At 42.0% G+C, this 23,556-nt stretch overlaps 1 protein-coding gene and 1 long non-coding RNA gene across 2 annotated transcripts in view; one reads left to right on the top strand and one right to left on the bottom strand.

Annotated features, from left to right (window-relative positions):
• Positions 1-23,556, bottom strand: part of LOC121732064 (helicase domino) — a 37,111-nt gene that overhangs the window by 3,704 nt on the left and 9,851 nt on the right. The window contains exons 5-11 of the mRNA XM_042121838.1: positions 20,477-21,714; positions 19,521-19,859; positions 17,914-18,579; positions 16,423-17,113; positions 16,055-16,339; positions 5,507-5,710; positions 219-257 (exon numbers count right to left, since the gene is read on the bottom strand). Of these exons, the coding sequence (XP_041977772.1) occupies positions 219-257; positions 5,507-5,710; positions 16,055-16,339; positions 16,423-17,113; positions 17,914-18,579; positions 19,521-19,859; positions 20,477-21,714 (3,462 nt within the window). The remainder of the gene's footprint in view (positions 1-218; positions 258-5,506; positions 5,711-16,054; positions 16,340-16,422; positions 17,114-17,913; positions 18,580-19,520; positions 19,860-20,476; positions 21,715-23,556) is intronic.
• Positions 10,781-22,713, top strand: LOC121732068. Its single transcript, XR_006036315.1, has 3 exons — positions 10,781-10,791; positions 16,154-16,160; positions 22,608-22,713. It is a non-coding gene; the product is annotated as an uncharacterized LOC121732068 (long non-coding RNA).

Raw genomic sequence — 23,556 nt, 5'->3', positions numbered from 1 at the left:
TATATGTTGGTGTTATCATCGGTCAGTCAAAGTTTGGTTATTACTAAAATTTAATACTACTGTAAGTATTATATTATTATACTTTTAATTAAATATAAAAAAAAAAACTTAAAGATATCAATTACCGTACGTAGTACGTAGAAAAACGACGCGAGCCTTCACAAAGCTCGGCTTTTAGCTAGTTAAATGAAATAATAATAATAATTAGTAGTACTTACAGGCATTTTTTGTATCGGGTCGTTAGCGCTGATCCATATCTGTAACAAATTCGATGTCGAATTATTTAATAATATCGAATGTAACGTTTCGTTCTTCATTTTTTCTTTAGGGGGCATCATGAAACAATGTCACTCACCTCTTTTATTTAAACGATATTGGGAAATTATTTAATGGGAAACGAAACATATCTCATTTACATATTATTCTTCATCATAACAAAAAGGGAAGATGCATAATATAAAATATATTAAATTATTTTGCGACTACTACTACTAACAGCTAACAGAACATAAAACAGTCACTCCGTGAGTTACACGTTCAGTTTCGCGTCAATCTTTACGAGATTGATTAGAAACAGAACGTGTAACCTCCGACTTTATAAACACAAAGTAACGGCACACAGTAACGGCACAGAAATACAAAAGTCAGGTGGGCCATAGTAAACTACCGTTTTCGCTTCGAAATTTAAATTTTTAAATTTTTCCTTTTAATAAATGTATATTTTTTACATACTAGTGATCATTTCTTACATGAAATGAATTTAATATAAGCCATATTAAAATACTGCATCTTCCCCATTAATACGATGGGTACCGTAATCGACGATGGCAGAATTCCGTTTACACCGTACATTTTGCCGCAGTAAAAGTATCTTATGCCGTTTCTCGGGGCTCAAAGTATCTTCCTACTAAATTTCCACTCAAGTAACGATGCACTTTCATACAAACTATCATGTCCAGTTTTAACCCAAAAATCCCAGGTTGATTTGTAAATATTAGCGTATATTTTAAAAATTCAAGTCAGTAAGACTCGAATTACTACACTTACGAGCTTGGCAAAAAAGAGTTGGTATTAAAATACTCGTAATATTTTTAAAAAAAACAATCCAACGACACCCCGCACGAAGGGTTGGACGTGAAAAAAAATATTTATCGGCGCTTGATGTGTAGGGTAGGTACCTTAATTATTTTTTCTAGGATCTTATATATGTCGTAGGATGATTTGATAAATCGGATTATCGCGAAAATTCTAGGGACTTCGCGAAAACACAGATAATTAGACAATCGTGATTACATTTTTCAACCTTACTGACAAAAGTTCATGTTTTCGCGAAAACGCGAGTCGCCTTAGTAAGATTGCGAAATGAATCGTTAGCTATTATCGAAAAAAATCACCGATTGGTCGGTTTAAGCACTCCACAACAACATCTTCTCTGATTGGTTGAATTCATTGTCACGCGTTGTTTTTTTTTTGTGGTCGTTTTTGTAAGCGAGCTAGCAGTTTTTGATATTTTTAATGTGTTTAAAATTGCAGTTGGACTTGATAAATAGTGCGAAAAGTTATCTAAAAGTGTGTATGTAAATACAAAATGACTGATACAAGACGTGAAATTAGTGCTGAAAGTTCAACAAATCCAGAAACTTCTGAGGTTATGGTTGAGTAAGAAAAAGGTTAAATAAAAAGTAAAGTTCCTATGAAGAGGCTTCATTTCTTACCCTTTATAATTCTATGGTGTAATACCTCAAAGATACATATAGAAACAGATAGCAACCAATCAGAATCAGAGTTGGCCAGTAAGCAAAAATCAAGCCAATCAGCGTTAAGAACGTGTAATGTTACTAAGGCAACTCGCGTTTTCGCAAAAAACCTAACTTTTTTTAGAGAAATTGAAAAATATAAACAGCATTATCTAATTATCCGTGTTTTCGCGAAGTCCCTAGAATTTTCGCGATAATCCGATTTATCAAATCATCCTACGACATATACACAGATATAGATCAAGATAGATACCGCATTTCCCTCCATTTATATAAAAACGAGCGTGCCACTTTTTTCCTACCTACTGTGACGTACCGATGATAAGAAACGTGTCCATTATCTAGGCCATTGATTCCCTATAAAACTCGCCGACCCGACTCGCCGATGCCGCACTGCCCGCCCGCCTAGTTAAAATAGTGTCTATATCGTGGAAACGTGCCACTTTTCCGAATAATTACTCAAGCGATGTCATAGACGTGCCATAATCAATAAATAATATTATTTTTTGTAAACCTGACGTGTATATTTAAATATATAACGGTAAAAAATCGGCCAAGTGCGAGTCGGACTCGCGCTCGAAGGGTTCCGTACCGATACAGAGCAAAAATAGGCTAAATATTGTGTTTTTGTACGAGATTTTTATTTTATTATAATATTATTATTAAATATTAAAGTACACTTAAAACAAAATAATGTGTGAAAAATTCAAGGGCCTACCTCTTACTATTATTAATATAGAGCGAAAAACGCCGAAAAAATCACGTTTGTTGTATGGGAGAGCCCCCCTTAAATATTTATTTTATTTTGTTTTCAGTATTTGCCGTTATAGCGGCAATAGATATACATAGTCTGTGAAAATAACAGAAGTCTAGCTATAGCGGTTCTTGAGATACAGCCTGGAGACAGACAGACTGACAGACAACGAAGTCCCGTTTTTACCCTTTGGTTACGGAATCCTAAAAATAAGTGTTTCCAAAATTTCAGCTTCATAGCATTTCTATTTTTTTTTTTGTTATGCGCCTTCAAAGTTGGAAATTCAAGTCGATTTTTTTTCAATTAAATTTCTTAATATATTTTGTATACCATTCGATAACTTACAAGTTATATGTAATTCAAAGCAACTTTTGTTATGAAACCACTTTCATAAACGCAATAATTAAATATAGCTTTCGAACAAAGTTCTCCCGCGATGCCTACTAGCTACTCTAAGGTGATGTCATAATCGAGTTTTGTATGGAGCGTTTCGGGCCGGTCTGTTTTATGAGATGTTTGAATTGTACTATCTTGGTGAATTTTTAAGCTATCAGTCATTATTTCACCGATGTTTCTATTTTTGAAAGGTTTTTCAATTACCAAAAAGCAAAAAACCGGCCAAGTGCGAGTTGGACTCGCCCATGAAGGGTTCCGCAGCAGCAGTAAGGTTTATTTCTATGAAATTAAAAGTTTTTGTTTTTTTTAATATTTCAGTTGATTTAATGAAAGTTAAATTAAGGTTTACCATTTATGACGTATAAAAAAACTACTTGCTAGATCTCGTTCAAACCAATTTTCGTTGGTAGTTTTTATAGTAATGTACCTACATCATATATTTTTTTTAGAATTATCATGCCCCTACTTTAGAAGTAACAGGGGAGGGGGTGGGGGGGCACACATTTTACCACTTTGGTCTCTCTCGCAAACTATTCAGGTTAGAAAAAAATTATATTAAAAACCTCAATATGATTTTTGAAGACATATCCATAGATACCCCACACGCATAGGTTAGGTAGATGAAAAAACATTTTTGTTTCACTTGTACCTATGGGGAACCCTAAAATTTTTTACAATTTTTCTATTTTTATCTACTTTTATATCAAAATCTTAATGCGGTTCACAGATTACATCTACTTACCAAGTTTCAATAGTATAGCTCTTATAGTTTCGGAGAAAAGTGGCTGTGACATACGGACGGACGGACAGACAGACAGACGTGACGAATCTATAAGGGTTCCGTTTTTTGCCATTTGGCTACGGAACCCTAAAAATAGTCATCATGCCTATTACATCTTTGTAGGTCCTATAGTCTCTGAGCAAAACCGCGGACAGACAGACCGAAACTATAAGGGTTCCTTGTTGACTACGGATCAATCACTGAGGACCCTACACAAGAATTGCTCCTTAAAAGATATAGAATCTTACTGCCCGTTTTTCAGCTTTCTAGCGCGTAGTGTCCCTAGCTATTGAAGTTGCTTATTTCTCAAGATATCACAATTTCTAACATTAATTCTCTGTCTCTCTCGCATTGAACAGTGTGGTGTAGCGATGATTTTTTTTTTTGAGTGTATGACAGGTTAAATAATAAACTGGAACTTCGTTCCGTCCGGATGTCCGTTGTTTGTGTAAAGAGGCCTTACGGGGCCGCATGTAAATAAAAAAGGGGCTAAAGACTTTTATAAGAACGCAACCTGTTTGTTTTATGAAATTATTACTATTGTAATAACGTCTAACTAGACGTAGTTAGTGTAGTAATAAATCAGCAGCAGGTCATAATATCTTCTCCTAAGGCAAAATAATATGCACAACCTGTAATAGTTCTGTCTCATCTAGTCTACTCCAGGAGCGACTAGTCTACATACCCAACACGAACAAGCCATATAGTAGCGGAAAGGGCATTTCTTGTATTCATTAGACAACGATATAATACACGTCTAGACACGAATCCTATAAACGCGAAAGTTCACAAGTGTCATGTTTGCATATAAGAACAATTTAACGAATTCCGACAGATCGGTAGTATAGGGGCCATTTATGTGTGAATGTGCGAAGGTCAGCAGTTTTGTGTCTGGAGTCGATGTATGTTAGACACGATGGGCAGTCACTCTGTGAGGCCTTGTACGACGGCCGACGATGTACGACGAACCTAATGATGCCTGAAGGTCTCAAACGCGACAAGCCGCTTAGGCTCTAGAGTCTAGACTCTACTCTAGAGCGCGTCATTTTTTAATAATATTATCGTTATAATATTTGGCTTCTCGGCAAAACTTTTCTAGTCATACAAAAATAAGGAACAAAAATAACAGACCTTTTCAATGACATAATGTAGCTCGTTCGTATTGGGTACACCGCCTAGTCCATTATCCTACCTCGCCGTACGAGCATAGTCGGGCGAAACCGGGCCGATGTCGGCGCAGCGACAGCGCGAGGACGAGCTTCGGCCGGCGTCGGTGAGAGCCAGGGAAGAGGGGGGGAAGGGGGAGGCGGGGAGGGCCGGCTCGGTTTCGCCCGTAAATGCTCGCACGCCTTACATCCCTGACGTTCGTGCGGGCGGCGCCGTTTCGGTGATATCGAGAGCGAGGTCAAGCATTTACGGACGACACCGAGCGGCACCAAAACGTCGAACGTCAGAAATATAAAAGTCTAGCAGTAGATCAAATCATTTATTGTTCTGCGTCTGGGCACCGGCGAGCCACGCGTCGAGGGTGCCGTTGCGCCGGCGAGCCGCGCGCTCCTCGTCCAACGTCCACAGGTTGATGTGCACCGCCCCGCGCGAGCGCGTACGCGGCGCGGGCGCGGCGGCCGGGGGCGCGGCGGCCGGGGGCGCGGCGGCCGGGGGCGCGGCGGCCGGGGGCGCGGCGGCCGGGGGCGCGGCGGCCGGGGGCGCGGCGGCCGGGGGCTCGGCGGCCGAGGGCGCGGGCGACGGCGCGGGCGCGGGGGAAGGCGAGGGCGGCGGCGAAAGCGGCACGGGGCGGCGACGGCGGCGGGCACGCACCTGTGCGGCGGCGTCCTCGCGGCAGTACGTGAGGTCGGGCGAGGGCGCGCGCGGCGCCGGCGCCGGCTCCTCTCGCAGCGCCCGGCGCGCCTGCTCCCACTCGCGCAGCTGCCGTCTCATCTCCCCGAGCGCGTTCCGCTCGGCTTCCGTTGCCGCTTCGCTGTTTTCTACCAATCTCATGGCGTACTTCTCTATCGGCGTCAACTAAAAATAAAAGTAATTAAACATAAATAAGGAGGAGGAGTTCCGTGACACAATAAGGGTTGTATGGCGCTGTGTAGCCGTCAGGTCTATCGTGTCAACTATCAGCGACTGCTCCGACCACTCGAGAACTGCTCGAGCGGTCCATATATTGCGGATATGAATTTAGTATGGAAACTGCAAACTGCAGTCAGTCGTTCTCGACTGCAAGATGCGTCCGTCTATGGCTCTTTCCAAATCTCACTTAGATAGGAGGAGATCGTAGCATCACATAATTTTTTTCCAGCAGAAAATTGTGTAAAAAATTATTTCTAAAATATGGCCAAACCAGGACATCATCTTCGAGGTGGATTAATATACTACTTCTAATAGTAGGGGAGGCGATGCTATTTTTTGCAAAGTCATTTCATACCGACTCAAACCGACTTCAAATTTTTGTCCAGTAGTAGATTAATAATCAACCTAATGAGCGTCAGTCGCCGCACCCGTGATGGGCTGTACATACATATCTGAGAGCGTCGTGTAGACGACATTTCCACTTACAAACATTCAGCTGACAAAGATTTTCGCTTGAATTAACTATAACATCTATACATATTATAAAACAAAGCTTTTTTCCCTCATGTCCCTTTGTTCCCTTTAATCTTTAAAACTACGCAACAAATTTTGATGCGGTTTTCTTTAACCCTTAAGCCGCCGAGCTTAAAATCGATTGTCGTGCCTCTAGCGCTGGCACCATAAATCGAAAAATTTATACCTACAACAAATAGTGATGTGCAATACTTATCTTTTTCGATGTCGATAATTTATTTCTTAATTTATAATTTATATAAAGTATAAACTGATATCTAGTATTTTAATTCCATAATGTTGTTAGTAAATATACAACGCTGGCAGAAACATTAGATAAAAACAGCTTGAATAGTGAAGTGACATAATTCCCGATATATATATGTATATATATATATATATATATATATATATATATATATATATATATATATATATATATATATATATATATATATTATAAATTAAGTAAAACAAACACGTTTATTTGTTCAGTAACCATTGCTTTATTTGTTTTATAATAAATTAGTTAGTAAAAACAAAAATGTTTTAATGTATGTGGATTTTTGTATCCGTAAATCATTGCTTATGTTCTGTCCCTACTGTCGGATTTTTCCGACTCGGGCGTTGGACATCAATACACTTTTCTAAGAATATTTTCGGTAATTTATTTAACTTAAGACATTATTTTTAGGTCTTCTAATTAAGAAACTAAAGTGTAAACAATTGTAAATGATTACTTCGTTAACTATTTACTAAGTCATAAACATTATTTTAATTTTGTACGATGCAAGCATGGCACATTCCTAGGTCAGCATAATAATTAGTTTATCAATTTTGTAAATATCTCAATATTTAAACGATTTCGTAAAGTTTTATTTTTGCTATACTCATCATTATCTTTGTGTATATAAAATGTGTCTGCTATAATACGCGAGCACTTATACTTATAGCACTTATACTTATATCACTTATACTTATAGCACTTATTCTTATATCATTAATCTTATACCACTTATTCTCTTACATCACTTATTCTTATATCAGGTATGGGTCTGTACACCTTACACAGGTGTACAGACCCGTGCATCTTTGTTGTCCTTCAATCATAAACAAGCGGTTCTGGTTTTTGTGCGGTAGCGAATCGGTTTGGTCGGCCTCCCACAAGCGGGTCTCACCGACTAGATTGAGAAGGCGCATCATATCGCATTGAGCACGGAGCCGCGTCATCAGCCTTTTGGAAATCATCTGCTTCCGAAGGAATCAAGCATCAAGCAAGACGTCGACGCAATCAATCAAGAGTATCAATCATATAAGGATCAAGCAAGACGTCGACACTGTAGTCTGTATAACGTATTTATGGTCTATGTATTATGACAAGCCCTGACATTATTGTATTAGAAATATGGTATGAAAGTATGTAGAGTTATGAGGTGAATATAAGATATTATACAGTCCACGGTGTTTTCTTCATTGTCTTCGAGCAGCCGGATATAACAAAAGAGCCAGCGTATTATGTGGATAAGCAGTTAAGTAAATAGATTTATTTAAGAGATGAGTATTGAAATACGAGAAAATTTATAGCGGTTTCCTTGGCGACATACAAACAAGAGCCCATAATTTGGAAATATATTTTATCTTTGATTTTTCTTTACTGTTATTATTTGCAAGAATGGAAGGTTTAATGAGAGTGCAGAAACATTTACGAGTCCAAATGTTGAACGAGTATACAAAGTTTCAAAACATAACTCATAATGGCAACATATCTCAATCTTATATAGAGGTGAGACTAGAGAGCTTAGAGAATACTTGGAAAAGATTCGAATCTAACCATTTAAAGCTGCTAACAATGGAGGAATTGCAAGAAGAATGTAGCTATTTAGTAGATAATATTTTTGAAGAAGGAAAGGAAGTTTTCTTGGAATACAAGGGAAAGTTGAGGGAATACCGGATGGATCATAGCTTGAATGGGCAAAAGTCAGTAACGTTGCCAGAAATAACCATACCGATTTTCTCTGGACATTACGATGAATGGCCGTCATTCCACGACTTGTTTGAGACAGTTATACATAGAAATTCAAATTTAGCTAACGTAGAAAAACTGTATTATCTGAAGGCCCACATTAAAGGAGATCCAGATCCAGCAGCTGCTTAGACATGTACCAATTACTGCAGAGAATTATGAGAATTGTTGGGAATTGATTAATAGAAGATACAGTAATAGGCGATATATAGCTAACAACATATTAATACGCTTATTTGATCAGGAAAATATAACTGTGGAGAGAAGCAGTGAATTAAAAAGACTTCTAGATACAACTAATGAGTGTTTAAGTGCCTTGTCGAATTTAGGTTTCGATGTTTCGACTTGGGACATATTAATTAATCATATTGTCTCTCAAAAACTAGACCAAGGTTCTAAAAGGGAATGGGAACAGAACATTAGTCATAAAAGATTATAGAAAGCCTACCTTCTTATACGGAACTAACAAAATTCTTAGAAGCTAAATTTAGAACATTAGAAATTTTAGAATTGGAATAGAGACAAAACAAGAACCAAATGTCGACAAACGGCCAAGATTAGAGCTGATAGAGAGTGGGCCAAGATTGAAGCCGGTACATAGAGCACAAGTTTTCCATGTTGTTGCTGCAACGTGTGGATATTGTAAGGAGGGTCACAAGATAGAAGAGTGTCAAAAGTTTCGACAAAGGAAATAAGTAGTACGTTAGATTTTGTTAATAGCAATAGATTATGTTTTAATTGTTTAGGGTCATACCATAGGGCATCTAGGTGTAAGCGATCCAATGGTTGTCAATGTTGCCATAGGCGGCATCACACGTTATTGCACGCAGAAAAGCCACATGGTAGTTCACGAGGGTTGAATTGTACGAGAAAGCAGTGTGATGTAGCCTTTAATAAAACTGTATGTTATGACAAGGAAACATCGGTCAGAAGCAGGTCAGCAAATTTAGTGGACGATTATAATAGTATTCGTTATAATATTATAGGTGATCCGTTCGCAAACAATTCAGGTTGCGGGAAATAAAAGATAGGGTTATTTAATGTTGTGAACAGAGTAGTTTTCGGAACGTAGAATATGCGAGTGTAAGTGTTCTTTAATTGAAAGTCTACTTAGTTTTGGAAAAATATGTTATTGAGGTTTTTTTTCTATACTACCTATTGATTGTGGTGTTAGCTAATAAAGGTAACTTAACGTAACAAGGTATTTATTGAGTTTGTTTTATGTGTCGTAGTTTTAAATGAGGATGCTATTTTGCTTAAAAGTTATGTACGGTAGGGCTAGAGTAGTTATTATTGTGAATTGTAGTAATTTTATGATGTAAGACTTTCTAATAGGCAGGTATAATTATGTTTGTTTTGGTATAAAGAGATTATATTTGTGACGATTTAATGTACAGTTATGAATATATTAACTAATATATTCATGGGGGGGAGTGTATAACGTATTTATGGTCTATGTATTATGACAAGCCCTGACATTATTGTATTAGAAATATGGTATGAAAGTATGTAGAGTTTTGAGGTGAATATAAGATATTATACAGTCCACGGTGTTTTCTTCAGACACAATCAATCAAGATTTATCAATATCATTTATCACCAACGTTGGAATTTATATCGTTATCAAATTTACAAAGGTACACAATCATTATCATTTTTATCAAATCAATCAATCAACAATCACAAATCATGAAGAGTTTTTCCTTGTGGTGGGAAGACCCAACATGGCTATCATCATTCGGACCACTGCAAGAAAAAATCCAGTTAGAAACAAAGGAAGATATTAAAATATCAAAGCAATGTCAGGCGGCAACACTTGTTTCAGACATATCATAATATTTCAATAACAATCAAGGAATTTACTTCGATAAGAAGGTGCGCATAAGACTGAATCAGCAATTTATTATCTTTGAAATTAAAATACCATTGGTAAATAGAAACATTTACGAACTATTTCACCTGGTACCAATTCCACATCAAGAGGGAAGAAACATCATCAGCATCACTTCGATATCAACTCACATCGCCATTAATATACAGAAGGAATCATACGTTGTAGTGACGACACACGAATGTGTGACGTTCGACATTACGTCATTCATTTGTCAGCTAAAAGGTCCCATATATCAATTGAAGGCAGACACTGACCTGTGTGTTATGGATCACATTACGAACAAGTGTAAAGCTGACACCGCAGTCTGTGAAAACAGCTGGAATCAATTAAGTGTGGGAAATACATACTTATTTTTTTGTTGTGATCAATGTACAACAAAAATCATATGCGACGCGGAATTAAAAGTAGAACAACTTCAGGGAGCTGGAATACTCAATATAGGAAAAACTGCGTCGTCAAGGGGGACTCCTTTACTCTGTACTCCCAAAAAGCACCATCAAGCGACTTAAAGATTCAAGCAGACGTACCACTTTACGAAATTCCTACAATCAAAAAGGTTTTTAATTTATCCATTCCGAACAAAGAAGATGTAGAAGAGTACAAGCCAAACGACAAGCTTGTAAAGCACATAAAGAAGCAAATAGAGCAGATGATATCCGACGGTGTCTTCGTGGATCAATTATCCTATCAAGACATCCATCATTACGTCGGTATTTATGTGGTCGCTGCTATATTAGTCGTGATTGCAGCATTCTCCATACGACGCTGCTTGAAACGTCGTCGTGACGGCGCGTTGATCGCGCCTCCCCCTCTGCACCTCGGGCGGGAAGCTGCACAGAGCAGGCAGCCGACACCGCCCCTACAATCATCCAGCGAGCCTCAGCCATGTGGGTCTCGCGCTCCCGAGCAACGGCATTCATCTCATCAGCATCGGCATCACCAAGGAACCAAGCGGGACACAACAAGCCACTACGCTACAGTTAACGTCCCTACAGCATTTGAATTTGATCGTATTTAATTTAATTTCATTTAAATTTGATCTCACTTAATTTTTCAAAATGTTTTTTCTTTTTTTTTTCTTCATCTCGCGGCCGGGAATATGTACGATGCAAGCATCGCACATTCCTAGGTCAGCATAATAATTAGTTTATCAATTTTGTAAATATCTCAATATTTAAACGATTTCGTAAAGTTTTATTATTGCTATGCTCATCATTATCTTTGTGTATACAAAATGTGTCTGCTATAATACGCGAGCACTTATACTTATATCACTTATACTTATAGCACTTATTCTTATATCATTAATCTTATATCATTATTCTTATAGCACTTCTAATTATATCACTTCTTATATCAGGTACGGGTCTGTACAACTTACACAGGTGTACAGACCCGTGCAAATATAATACAGTGCTCTCTAACAAAAAAGGTAGATTAACCGAGTAGTGGTACTGGTCGTAAATATCCGACATTGGCGAAATGGGCACGAAAATATTTGTCGGATTATTCCGACCTTGGCGGCTAAAGGCTTAATAGATAGAGTGATTCAAGAGGAAGGTTATAGGTACAATAACATTCATTAAACAGTAGAGAAATACTGTTATTATTGGGGTTTCTAATGTGATGTCGTAAATTACATTTTTTCCGCTTACATTGCAAACGCAGGCTGAACCCTACGAGATTTATCAAAATAATGTACCAAGTATTGTACACATTGAAAAGGTCTAAAGAAAACTCCGCGATGGTATATGTCTATCTCTTATGGATATCCCACAATAACATTTTTTGTCATTTTCTTTTTATTACAAATAATGGCTAATTTTCGAAGCAATTTTAGTAAATACAGCATTCATCCTTATCCAATTAAATAACTTAAATACATTGTTAATTTGATGTAGATCTACAGTGTGTAACAAAAACTAGTGATAATACTTTAGGGTGTGTACATGTTCCTTGTAGAGAGTTCACTGTGAAAGTAGCAGCTCTGAAAGACGAACATTTTTTTTCACTTTTGTATGGGCAAGGGCCCGAGCGTCACGAGTTTCCCCATACAAAAGTGAAAAAAAAATTTGGTCTTTCAGCCCTGCTACTTTCACAGTGAAATCTCTACAAGGAACACGTACATACCCTATAGTATTATCACTTGTTTTTGTTACACCCTGTATATGGCCCTTTCCAGCATATTATGATGTCTCATATAGCAATTTTATTCGGTAAGTAATTAATTCGATAGTCAATATTTGTGAGAATTATATAGATTTTACTTGTAAGGCGCCATCTGTTGTTACACACTAAAACTAAAATAACCCTATCGAACCTAAATGTCTATAATCTAGATAATATGAACCTTTATTGGGTGCGAATTGGGATCTTTATAATGTCAATATTGATACAATATGTATTCCCAACAATAACTTTGAGATACTCTCAATTTTTATTCCACCCATACTAAAGTAGCTGACGACCTAAACTCTTATGTATTAGTAGAATACTGTTATAAATTATTGTTACGATTTTCGCTCGGCATGAAATGACTTTCCAAAATAGCACCACCTCCTCTACTATTAATATACAGAATCCTCGGCACAAGTACTCATAACCGTTTTAAAATTTTCACTGCAATTTTAAATAACGGTAAAATATAAACTACTAGTCTTAGCTACTTTTAAATAAAAGTCATAGAACAAATTATATATTTTTTCAATAATCAACACATGTACATTGTACAGTCGAAACATAGATTTTGAAAATTTTGCGTGAGATAAGGGGAGGTCGGAAGTTGGGGCAAATATTACGTAATCTCACCAAGGGGGGAGAGGCGGTGAAAAAGTCCTTAAAAAATGAGTCACGCAAATCGCAATTAATAGACGCCCCTACAATAAATGAATACATTATAAAAGTAACTTGATATCATAATTCATAAGCCATTCAGTTTTCCAGAATGGTGATTATAAGCTTTAACTCCTACTTAGGGTTAGGGGTCAGGTCGCTTAGCCAAAAAGCCGGACAAAGGAGCCAGCTTGGCCGGACATTTGTACAAAAAAGGCCTGCTATCGAGTACTTAGAATCTGAACTCTTAGTGAAGGAATACGTTCGTAATTTTCTGTTTTATTAAAAACAATTTTACACACAATTTTACATTTCATTAGGTTTAAAACCTTCTTCTTAAAATAGTAGATTTTCATATAAAATTATCAATTCAAAGCTCTACAAAAGCCGGACTCCTCTGAATTTTGGCCGGACAAGCAATCAAAAAGCCTGACTGTGTCCTGCTTTATCCGGACGCCTGGCAACCCTACTCCTACTCCTTTTTTTAAAATCTTTATTGAAAAAAAAAGGAATTTAATTTACATAGATTATGCCATTCCCATAGGTAAAGACTTTTTAAACGCTCGCGATAAACCAAAAATTGCTAGATTGTTTGAACCCTTAGATGATTCAGTACGTTTCCTAATGTCCGAAATCCGAACGGCAAACGCGTTGGGATAGCTCCACAAAAGGTCGCCACCTTTATAACTTTTTTCCCGATATACGTCAACGGCTATCCAAACACTTGATGGATATTGATCATTGCGTATCTCAAAACCTGACCGGTCATGGTAATTTTAAAGCGAAACTCTATGGATTTAAATTAGTAGAATCACCCATGTGCGAGTGCTCGACCGAAGGCAACATGTTTGAACAAATCGCCCATCATGTTCTCTGGGAGTGTAACCTCTGGCATAACGAAAGATCTATGTATAATGCTTAATAATATACTTTGTAAATCTGGAGTCCCATATTACGATGATCTCGTAGACAGCGCAAGGAACTTCCGTGCCTTTAAGCGTTTTTGTCATAATTATTACTGGAAACAGTGTAACACAACAAATTCCAACATTAATTTAGATCTAGCTTAGTAGTCATAATTAACATTAATTATTCCCGTGGTGCTCTCCCTTTAGTTCTTTGACTTTCGGTCATTGCAACTTTGTGCTGTCTGCCTTGTCTCCCACTTTTTATGGGGAGGGAAAACTGTATACTTCCTACTCCTCCTATCTTCTTCTGATAAATTTCGTTGCGGGTCCCAAGACAGCTTTAGCATGTCCCTCGGGCTCCCTGAGATCTTTTTTTTTTAATTTTTTTATTGAAAGGTTCACAAACTGGCTGTATCACTAGAACAATTTTATAAAATAATATAGTGTGTTAGTAGAACTGAGTGTACAACCTTCTACAGTGAACACAGCATGCAATATAAATTACGCCCTTACAAAAAATATTTTAAGAAGTTTTTGGTAGGTAAACACAATATTATGGAATTTAACAGTAACATAAAAAGAAACACGAAAACGGTTACAAGTTACAATTGACAATAATAATACAAATAAAGTGGCCACAATAATTTAGGAGACATGAAATGGTGTTTAATCGATTTGATCGATGCATTGAATATATCAAGTTCATGGCAGACATTGTTATATGCATAGCAAAGACGATAGAGTGGCGAGTGTTGACCGTAATTAGTTCGGTGCACAGGTAAGTTGAAGGTTTTTATGTTGCATAGTCGACTTCCGGGGCGCGGTACGCGGATTTGCACTTTTTCGAGTAGCTCAGTGCTTTCCATCTTTCCAGTAAGAATTTTCTGTAGACTAACAATATCGGCTATCTTACGTCTATCTGCGAGTGAAATTACTTTGTAATAATTAAGTCTAGAGTCGTATGTGACGAGATCATTGCAACGGTTGTTCGCGTAGGTGAGGTGGTAAAGAAATGTTTTTTGGAGTCTTTCGATTCTATTAATGTGAACAGCATAGATAGGGTTCCAGACTGGGCTACAGTATTCCAACAAGCTGCGGACAAAACAATTGAATAGGATGATGGGGATGTCAGGGTCTCTAAAAGTCTTAGTTTGTCTGGTGACAAAACCAGCCAGCATCATGTCAAAGGGTTTTCGTGGTTGGATACTGCTGTCGATCCTGGCGACACAGGAGATACAGTGGTGGGAATGTGTGGTGGGCCAAAGCCCGATAAAAAAAAATCCCATAGGTACATACAAAATATTAGAAAATATATGTTCTAAGCGATAAGTTGAGAATGGCGAATTTTTTTCGCGAAAAAAAACACAGCGCAAGCGCTGTTGCACGCCGGTTTTCTGTGAGGACGTGGTATTTCCCCGGTCGAGCCGGCCCATTCGTGCCGAAGCATGGCTCTCCCACGAAATATAGAGATAAGGGTCATAAAAATACGTGCGATAGCTCATTAGATTCGGGAAGACGTCTAGAAAAATGTATCGGAAGCGTGTATTAGCACACTAAAAATTGCAAAAGTTATAAGCAAATTAGGTTGCAAAAAAAGGTATTATGTTTTTTGTTAAAAACTCCAAAACTATTAATATTTAAGAAATTAAAAAAAAAAAGATTCTTAAAGAAGAGGAAATTTCTATAAAAAAATCCCAACTCCCGGAATTCTATCTCTATTATGAATAATTTTAATTTAACGCTGAAAGTAAGCCTCCGCGCGGCATTTTTAGGTAGCGCACGCAGCTTCAAAACCGAGCACGTCACACTGATAATTTTTTTAAAGGTATTAAATGTTAATTTAAAATTTTCAAAAACTTATGGTGTGTTCCGAACACTTCAAAGAATTTGCTTTCGTTGGAAATTTAACTTAAAGTTAATTTTTCAACAAATTACACAAATGTCAACTAACGAAATTTTTTCGAACTTCCGTCCTCTGTGGAATAGATCACCAATGCTAAACAGCAGCTATATATTTTATACCGGTGCGACGCCGGGGCCGGTCGCTAGTTATTGAAATAAAAAGCATGTGGCTAGAAAATTTTCCAATCGTCTGCATCTCTAGTAGCTTTAAATCTCACCTGCTTCATGAGCGCAGCGAGCGGAGCCGCGTCAGGGTCGGCGGGTTGTGCGGGGGCGGGGCGCGCGGCGGGGTGCGAGTCGGCCGCGTCGGGCTCGAGCGGCACGGTCTCGTCGAACTCGGCCAGGTCGCCGGCCACCTCAGCCCGTGCCGCCGCCGCCGCCGCCGCGTCCGCCTCGTCCTCCGCCGCCGCCAGCGCGCTCTCCAGCGAGCCGCCCTCTCCCTCGCCGCCGCACTCGTCGCCACCGCGCCCCTCCTCCGACCCGAACAACTCCTTGATGTTGACCTGCGATACGAAAATTCACCGTCATCGATTCTCATTCGCAGTCGATCGTCGGTGAAACAGGAAACGGCCGCTCGGGTACTCACGGCGCGCAGGTAGGAGGTGGTGAAGTGGCCGTCGTCGATGGCGAGGTGGCCGAGCGCGCGCTTCTGCTCCGCCTTGCGCAGGATGTTCTCCTCGACGGTGGCGGCCGTGACGAGGCGGTACACGTGCACGTCGCGCGTCTGGCCGATCCGGTGGCAGCGGTCCTGCGCCTGCGCGTCCATGGTCGGGTTCCAATCGGAGTCGTAGAAGACGACGGAGTCGGCGCCCGTGAGGTTAAGGCCGACGCCGCCGCTCCGCGTGGACAAGATGAAGGCGAACACGCGCGGGTCGGAGTTGAAGCGCTCCACGAGCGGCTGGCGGCGCTCGACGCGCGTGGCGCCGTCCAACCGCAGGTAGGTGTGGCCGTGCATCGACAGGAAGGCCTCCAGCACGTCGAGCACGCGCGTCATCTGCGTGAAGACGAGCACGCGGTGGCCGCCGGCCTTGAGGCGGCGCAGCAGGGGGTCGAGCGTCTGCAGCTTGCCGCAGTCGTACTGTAGGAGGCGCGGGTGCGGGAAGGCGACGGCGGCGCGCGCGGCGGGTGCGTGGAGCAGGGAGAGCAGGGCGCGTGCGGGCCGCTCGGCCGCCCGCTCAGCGTCGCGCGCCGCCCGCCGCCAGCCCCGCGCCGCGCTCCCCGCACCCACGCATAGCTCCGGGGCGGCCGCACGACACGGCACCCAACATATCACGAACCTGTCATTAATTAACGAACGGTATGAGAATGGCTGCTGCGAATTTTAAGGCCTGACTCTTTTTATCGACAGAGACCTCGTTTAAACTTCTTCATCATTAGAAATACAATATAATGTGCGTGATTTCATTTAACAATATACAGTAATAATAATATGTAATAATAAAGTTAGTAAAATAAGAGGTAAAAAAGGAATAAGAATGACAAGGATAATATTAAAACTAAAATATAAATATGTACCTATTATATTATTGTAGTACGATATGAGATGAATGATGATGATGAGATACAAAAAAGGTCAGATACTTTAAAAATTATAAAAAATTGAATAAGACACTTTTTATTGCATGTACAGCGGCAGTAAGAGAAAAGTTGAAAGTTCCCAGCGTAAAAACTGTTAGTGCCTAAACACACTAGGCCGAAGTTACGCGGCGTAAATTCCGCCTGATTACGTCCGCAATGTCAAACGCATACAAAATACGGACGGAACGCGACGGAATAGTGTGTCATCGGTAATTTAAAATACATTGCGGGCGTAATTATGCGGAATTTACGCCGCGTACCTTCAGCCTAGTGTGTTTAGACACTTACTATCTGACAGCGATTAGTATTCTTACTAAAAGCAAAATCCTCTTTACGCAAAATGAATAAAATATAATCGAAAAAATTAAAAACCGTTATGAAGTAATGACTGCGACGTGTTGTAGAAAGTCTTTTTACTATAGGTTCATAATATTTCTAAGTTATGTAGATTATTTTGTGTTTAATAAATGTTAGTTACTTAACAATTAAAAAATATAACCTGTCAATAATATCGTGGAGCTCGTGCAGAAGGGCGGCGAGGTCGCGAGGCGGCAGCGGCGGAGGCCCCGCGCTGGCGGCCGCGCGCAGGTCGGCACCGTACAGCGGCAGGCGCCAGCAGCGGCGCTCGTTAGTGACGGCCAAGTTCCGAAGGCTAGTGGCGCGGTGCGCCGCCAGCCGCCGCGCCGACGCCGACGCGGGCGGCTCGGTCGAGGCGGACCGGGGGGGCGGCGCTGGCGCGGGCGGGGGCGCGGCTAGCTTCGGCGGAGGCGCGGGAGGCGCCCGAGTGGACGGCGGCGCGCGCGGGACGAGCCGGAGATGGAGCCTCAGAGCGGCGGGCGGGGGCCGCGGGGGCTCCGGCGGGGGCACCTCCTCCACGAGTCGGCGGGGCGGGGCGAGATGACGCGCGCGATGGGCGGCGAACGCGTGCACGTGCGCCGCCTCCAGGGTGGCCAGATCGCCGCCGAGGCGCGCGGCGGCGGCGCGGCGGCGGTGCACGCCTGTGTCGAGCGCGAGGGCGGGCACGGCCAGCCGCAGCGCCGCCATCGTCAGCGGCGACGACACCGGCCGCGGCTCGAACAGGTCGGGGTGGTTGCACACCTTGCGCAGCTGCATCAGCACGTTGATCACGCTCAGCAAGTTTCCCGAAGCTAGACTCTCCTTCGTCCTGTCCGGACAATAATTCGTTTAGTGCAAAGCGATGTTACCCGGCCGTTACATCCAGCGGCACTTACTGGGCTGGATAAAAGTGACTCAAATTGTCGACTACCTAAGTCCTCGCGGCTAAGATGCATTTTATAGAGATGTTGTCGCTCTGCAATCCGTATCGCTTTTTTTCCATCACACGCTTTACTAAAATTTTCAAAACGCAACAAAACGTTAAAACTGTGTATGTACATACATACATACATCACGTCGTCTTAGCCCATGCTAAGTTAAGCTTGATTTATAATTATTGTTAGCACATAAATTATAATGATTAGTATTAAAATCGTTATATATTTCGTAACTGACAACTGATAAGGCAAACGTTTTGTAAAATAATGGTGTTTGCAATACTATGCTCGAGCCCACTGAGGTCTCATTTAGATCATTGTTATTGACTGCCTAAATTCTAGATTTCACGTTAGTCTCAGAAAAAACTTCTATAGAGCGATTCAGGACTGTACGTCGTTTTTACAGATTCTTACAAGTTGGAAGCCGGCTACATGAAGTTGCAGCAGACGTCGTGTCGTCGCGACACTACTGGTTTATATGTATTTCTAAGAATAAGACACTTATTCAGCTAGCTTCGAGTCGCTAGCTGCGCAGGGTATTTCATAGAAATACATAGAAACCAGTAGTGTCGCGACGGGGGAGACGACGGCAAGATGCTTGCATTTGGACCAGTGAAACTGTGTCCGCGCCGTCTAGTGCCGCGGTATAGTGTACACACACAATGCAAAAATGCGTCTGTCGGTCTGTTTGTCCATCTGTCAGATTGTAACCTCTTTATGAAGAACAAGAGTGCGTTCACTCATCGATACATAATTTTTTTGTTAGTTAACACAAAATAATACCCATATTATTATATTAGGTAATACGAGAGCGGAGAGAGTAGAGACTCACTTAGCGCGCGACATGAAGTCGTCGTAGAGGAACCGCTGGCGCTTGGCGAGGCGGCACATGAGCACGTGCTCGTACTTGCGCGGCATCTGGCGCTCTACGTCGCGCTTGAGGCGGCGCAGCAGGAACGGGCGCAGCACCTCGTGCAGACGGCGCACGAGCGCATCGCCCGCGCCGCCCGCCCCACCCCCACCGCCCTCCGCGCCCGCCAGCCCCGCCACCGGCGCGAACCACTCGCGGAACTCCGAGTGCGACGCGAATACCGCCGGCATCAGGAAGTGCATCAGCGACCACAGCTCCAGCAGGCTGTTCTGGAGCGGCGTACCCGTCAGGAGCAGCCGCCTGAACACAACAATTCACTTTACATCGACACAAACATCGACATCTATAATAACGATCATATTTTAAACACGACCTAAGATCACCACATCCCGCTTAAAGAATCTAATTTTCTTTTAAATCCGTTTCACTTAACCGATTTATAAGAAAACGAGCTTTTGCCCGCAGCTTCGCTCGCGTTAAGAAGCATTATTATATACAAACTTTCATACCCTATTTGAACCCCTTGGGGTTGGAATTTATCAAAACCCTTTCTTAGCGGATGCCTAAGTAATAACATCTACCTGCATGCCAAATTTCAGCCCAATCCGTCCAGTGGTTTGGGCTGTGCGTTGATAGATCACTATGTCAATCAGTCAGTCACCTTTGAGTTTTTGATATATAGATGTGTTAAATAGGGTTTTTAACAAATTGTTGCATGGTCATTGGCTCTTAATACATATGGAAAGTTTTCAATTAATAGACTACTGGAGATAGGTAAAAATCGTGCTCAAAGATTCCATTACATACATACAGACTAAACTAATATAAGCGTGTTAAAAAGGAAGTGAAAGATGTTCAGATGGACAAGACGAACCTTTATTAAAAATTGTTTTGCTACTACATAAATCGTGACTCACCTTTCGGTCTGAAAATTCAGCAGCATCTGCCACCGCTGCGACTTGAAATTCTTTATGTTCTGCGCTTCGTCGAGGATGAGGTATTTCCAACGTTTGCGTCTGAAGCTCTGGTGGTCCTGGACGACCAGCTTGTACGAGGTGATGCAGACGTGGAAGGCGTTGGCCTTGGTCCAGCCGACGCGCTTCAGGCGGCGCTCGCGGATGGTGCCGTAGTAGGTGAGAAGCTTCAGCGCCGGGCACCACTTCTTGAACTCGAGCTCCCAGTTGAGCACGACGGAGGTGGGCGCCACCACTAGGTGCGGGCCCCAGTCGCGACGCTCGGCCAGGTGCGCCAGCAGCGCGATGGTCTGGATGGTCTTGCCGAGGCCCATCTCGTCGGCGAGGATGCCGTTCAGTCCGCGCGCATGCATGGTGGCCAGCCAGTGCAGGCCGACATGCTGGTACTCGCGCAGGGAGTGCCGCAGCAGCGCCGGCACCGGCGTGCCCACCGCCGTCTCCGACAACGTGGTGCCGGTGGGCTGCAGCGTGGCCGCCAGCGATGCGGCCGCCTCCACGCGCCGCTCGCCGCCGCCATCCTCCCCCGCAGCCGGCTCCACGAGCGCCTCGAGCCGCTCGGACGCCGCCGACCCCGAGTCGGAGTCGTCCGACTCGCTGTCCCGGTCGGGCTCGTCGTCGTCGCTGTCGACGTCGGTGGCGGTGTCGGACGAAGCGAGCGAGGCGGGCGAGGCGGCGGCGGGCGCGGGCGGCGCGGCGGAATAACGGCGGACGAGCTCGGCTATGTCGAGGTCGGCCTCTTGCGCGAGAGCCTCGAGCTCCCGCGCGGTGTCCTCGGGGCGCTCGGCGCGCTCCTGCTCGGCGATGGTGTCCTCGTCGTCGGCGGAGTCATCGGCGGCGTCGTAGTCGGAGGGCGGCGGCGAGTGCGCGGGTACGTAGCCGGGCGGCAGCAGGTCGCCGAGGTCGAGGTGGGACTCGCGGCGGAGCGCCTCTACCTCGGCGCCGTGGTCGTCGGGCGCGTCGCGCTCGGCGGCGGCGATGGTCTCCTCGTCGTCGTCGGAGTCGTCGCGCGGCTGGAACTCGTCGTCGGAGGCGACAGCAGGGGCGGGGGGCGCGGGCGTGGCGAGGTTGGCGGCGAGCTGGCGGGAGTACTTCTCGGTCCGATCTACGATGTAGCTGAGTTGCTCGTCAAGGGCTTCTTTTCTCGCACGCTCCACTCTTCTCACTCGTTTCCATTCCACGAGCTAGAAATATGAAAAACAAAAGTTTTATTTTTTTTTTATTTATTTGGTCTGCCAACAGGTTTACATCTTATAAAAAACTTATTTCACTAAGATTACAACACAAACCTTATTAAGGAGCAGACCCAATTACAGGCAGACTCAGCATGCAAATAATAATATATTTATAGCGAAATTGCTTTTATGAGGTAGATGATGACAATATCGCACATTAAGTTGGGTAGGGGATTTCTGCTAGCACTCAAGAAAAGAGTAAGTTCCTCCAGATAAAGCCCAGGATATTGAGAGATTTAGTCACTATGGTATCAATGTGGTTAATAAACGTTAAGTTTTCATCAATAATTACACCTAGGTCTCGCACCTGGGATACCCGATCAAGATTTACATAATTAATGTGATAAGAAGAAGCGATAGTGTTCTGCTTTTTCGAGAATTTAATAAAATTGCATTTTTTAGCGTTTAAAGGAAGTTTGTTAGTTTCGGTCCAAATATGTATTTGATCTAGGTCTAGCTGTAGTTGAATGATTGAGTGATTGATGTAGTTGAAAGGTTAACCTCCAGTGACTATGTGATGATACTAATAATAATAATATTATTTACACTTCACACCACGTCAGTTTGGCCCTGGGGTACCTGAACTTCTGAAGGACTTATAGTACTTATGTACATACAACAAACAAAAAAATCTGCTTGGGTTCAGTAGTCAACCAAGTTTTGTTGATTACAGAACCCTATAACGGAACCCTAACGAGCTGATTTTTTGTATATTGATAGATTAGTAGTCATATAATTTAAGAGTAACATTGTCCTACAAATAAAACTGTCCATATTTTAGGACTTTCAATTCAAAGTATGAAATCCTTTCTATCTCTGTTAGCTACCACTTTGCGATGTAGGCGCCGTCTGTTATGATTTTTTGGAAGTACCTTAATTTGAAGAAATTTACGCATAAACACCCCCTTACAACCCCTTTTAAGTAGCCTAAAAAGTAGCCTATGTCCTTTCTCAGGCTTTAGACTATCTGTGTACAAAATTTCATTACAATCGGTTCAGTAGTTTTGGCGTGAAAGCGAGACAGACAGACAGACAGAGATACTTTCGCATTTATAATATTAGTATAGATAGTATAGATGATTTACGAATTGTGATATCTTAAAAAGTTTTAAGATATATTAGAGTTAGAAACACTGGTGAAACAATGACTCTTAGATTAGAGAGTTTTAGAGTTCTTTTACTTACTATGTAAAAATAGGGAAGTAGCCAATTTCCTAATGTTTTAATTTTCGGGGGTTGCATTTGAATTACGCATTATAGGGAGGGGGCGGGAGAGGAGGAGGGAGGGGGGACCCCCCTACCCCCTCCCTAAAGTTAGGAAATCAGTAGTTACCACAAATTTATTTTTTTTAGTTTTTGAGGTTATGTTGAATAAAACAACCAAATTAGTGGACTTACGATAAAATTAGTATTTTTTGGGTATGGGCAAACTCAGTTCAAAATATGTCTTTATATTAACAAATTACTTAAATAAACAGCTCCGATTCTGCGGGCATCTGCGGGAATGCCCTATCGCCCTTGCGTAACAAATTATAGGTACTTATTTGCACCCTGGCAAACTAACTAAAGGTTTAATTGCATCCCCTATATTTTTATAGATATATTATAATTATAAAAACTGGCTTCAATTAATTATTAGTCGACGGAGCCCCGTTACGCGAGGCTCCTATTTCTGGGTGGTTCACAAAAAAAAACCACGATGGCTAAGGCGCCTTAGCCATCTAACCTAACCCAACCAAGTCGTATTGGGCCAGCACGGAGTGATACATTGCTATAATTAATTACCTAAGA

The sequence above is a fragment of the Aricia agestis genome, chromosome 11 (genome assembly GCF_905147365.1).
Source record: "Aricia agestis chromosome 11, ilAriAges1.1, whole genome shotgun sequence".
In the NCBI taxonomy this organism is placed as follows: domain Eukaryota; kingdom Metazoa; phylum Arthropoda; class Insecta; order Lepidoptera; family Lycaenidae; genus Aricia; species Aricia agestis.
Note: the sequence above shows the minus strand (reverse complement) of the source record. Positions and strands in the feature narration are given on the sequence as shown.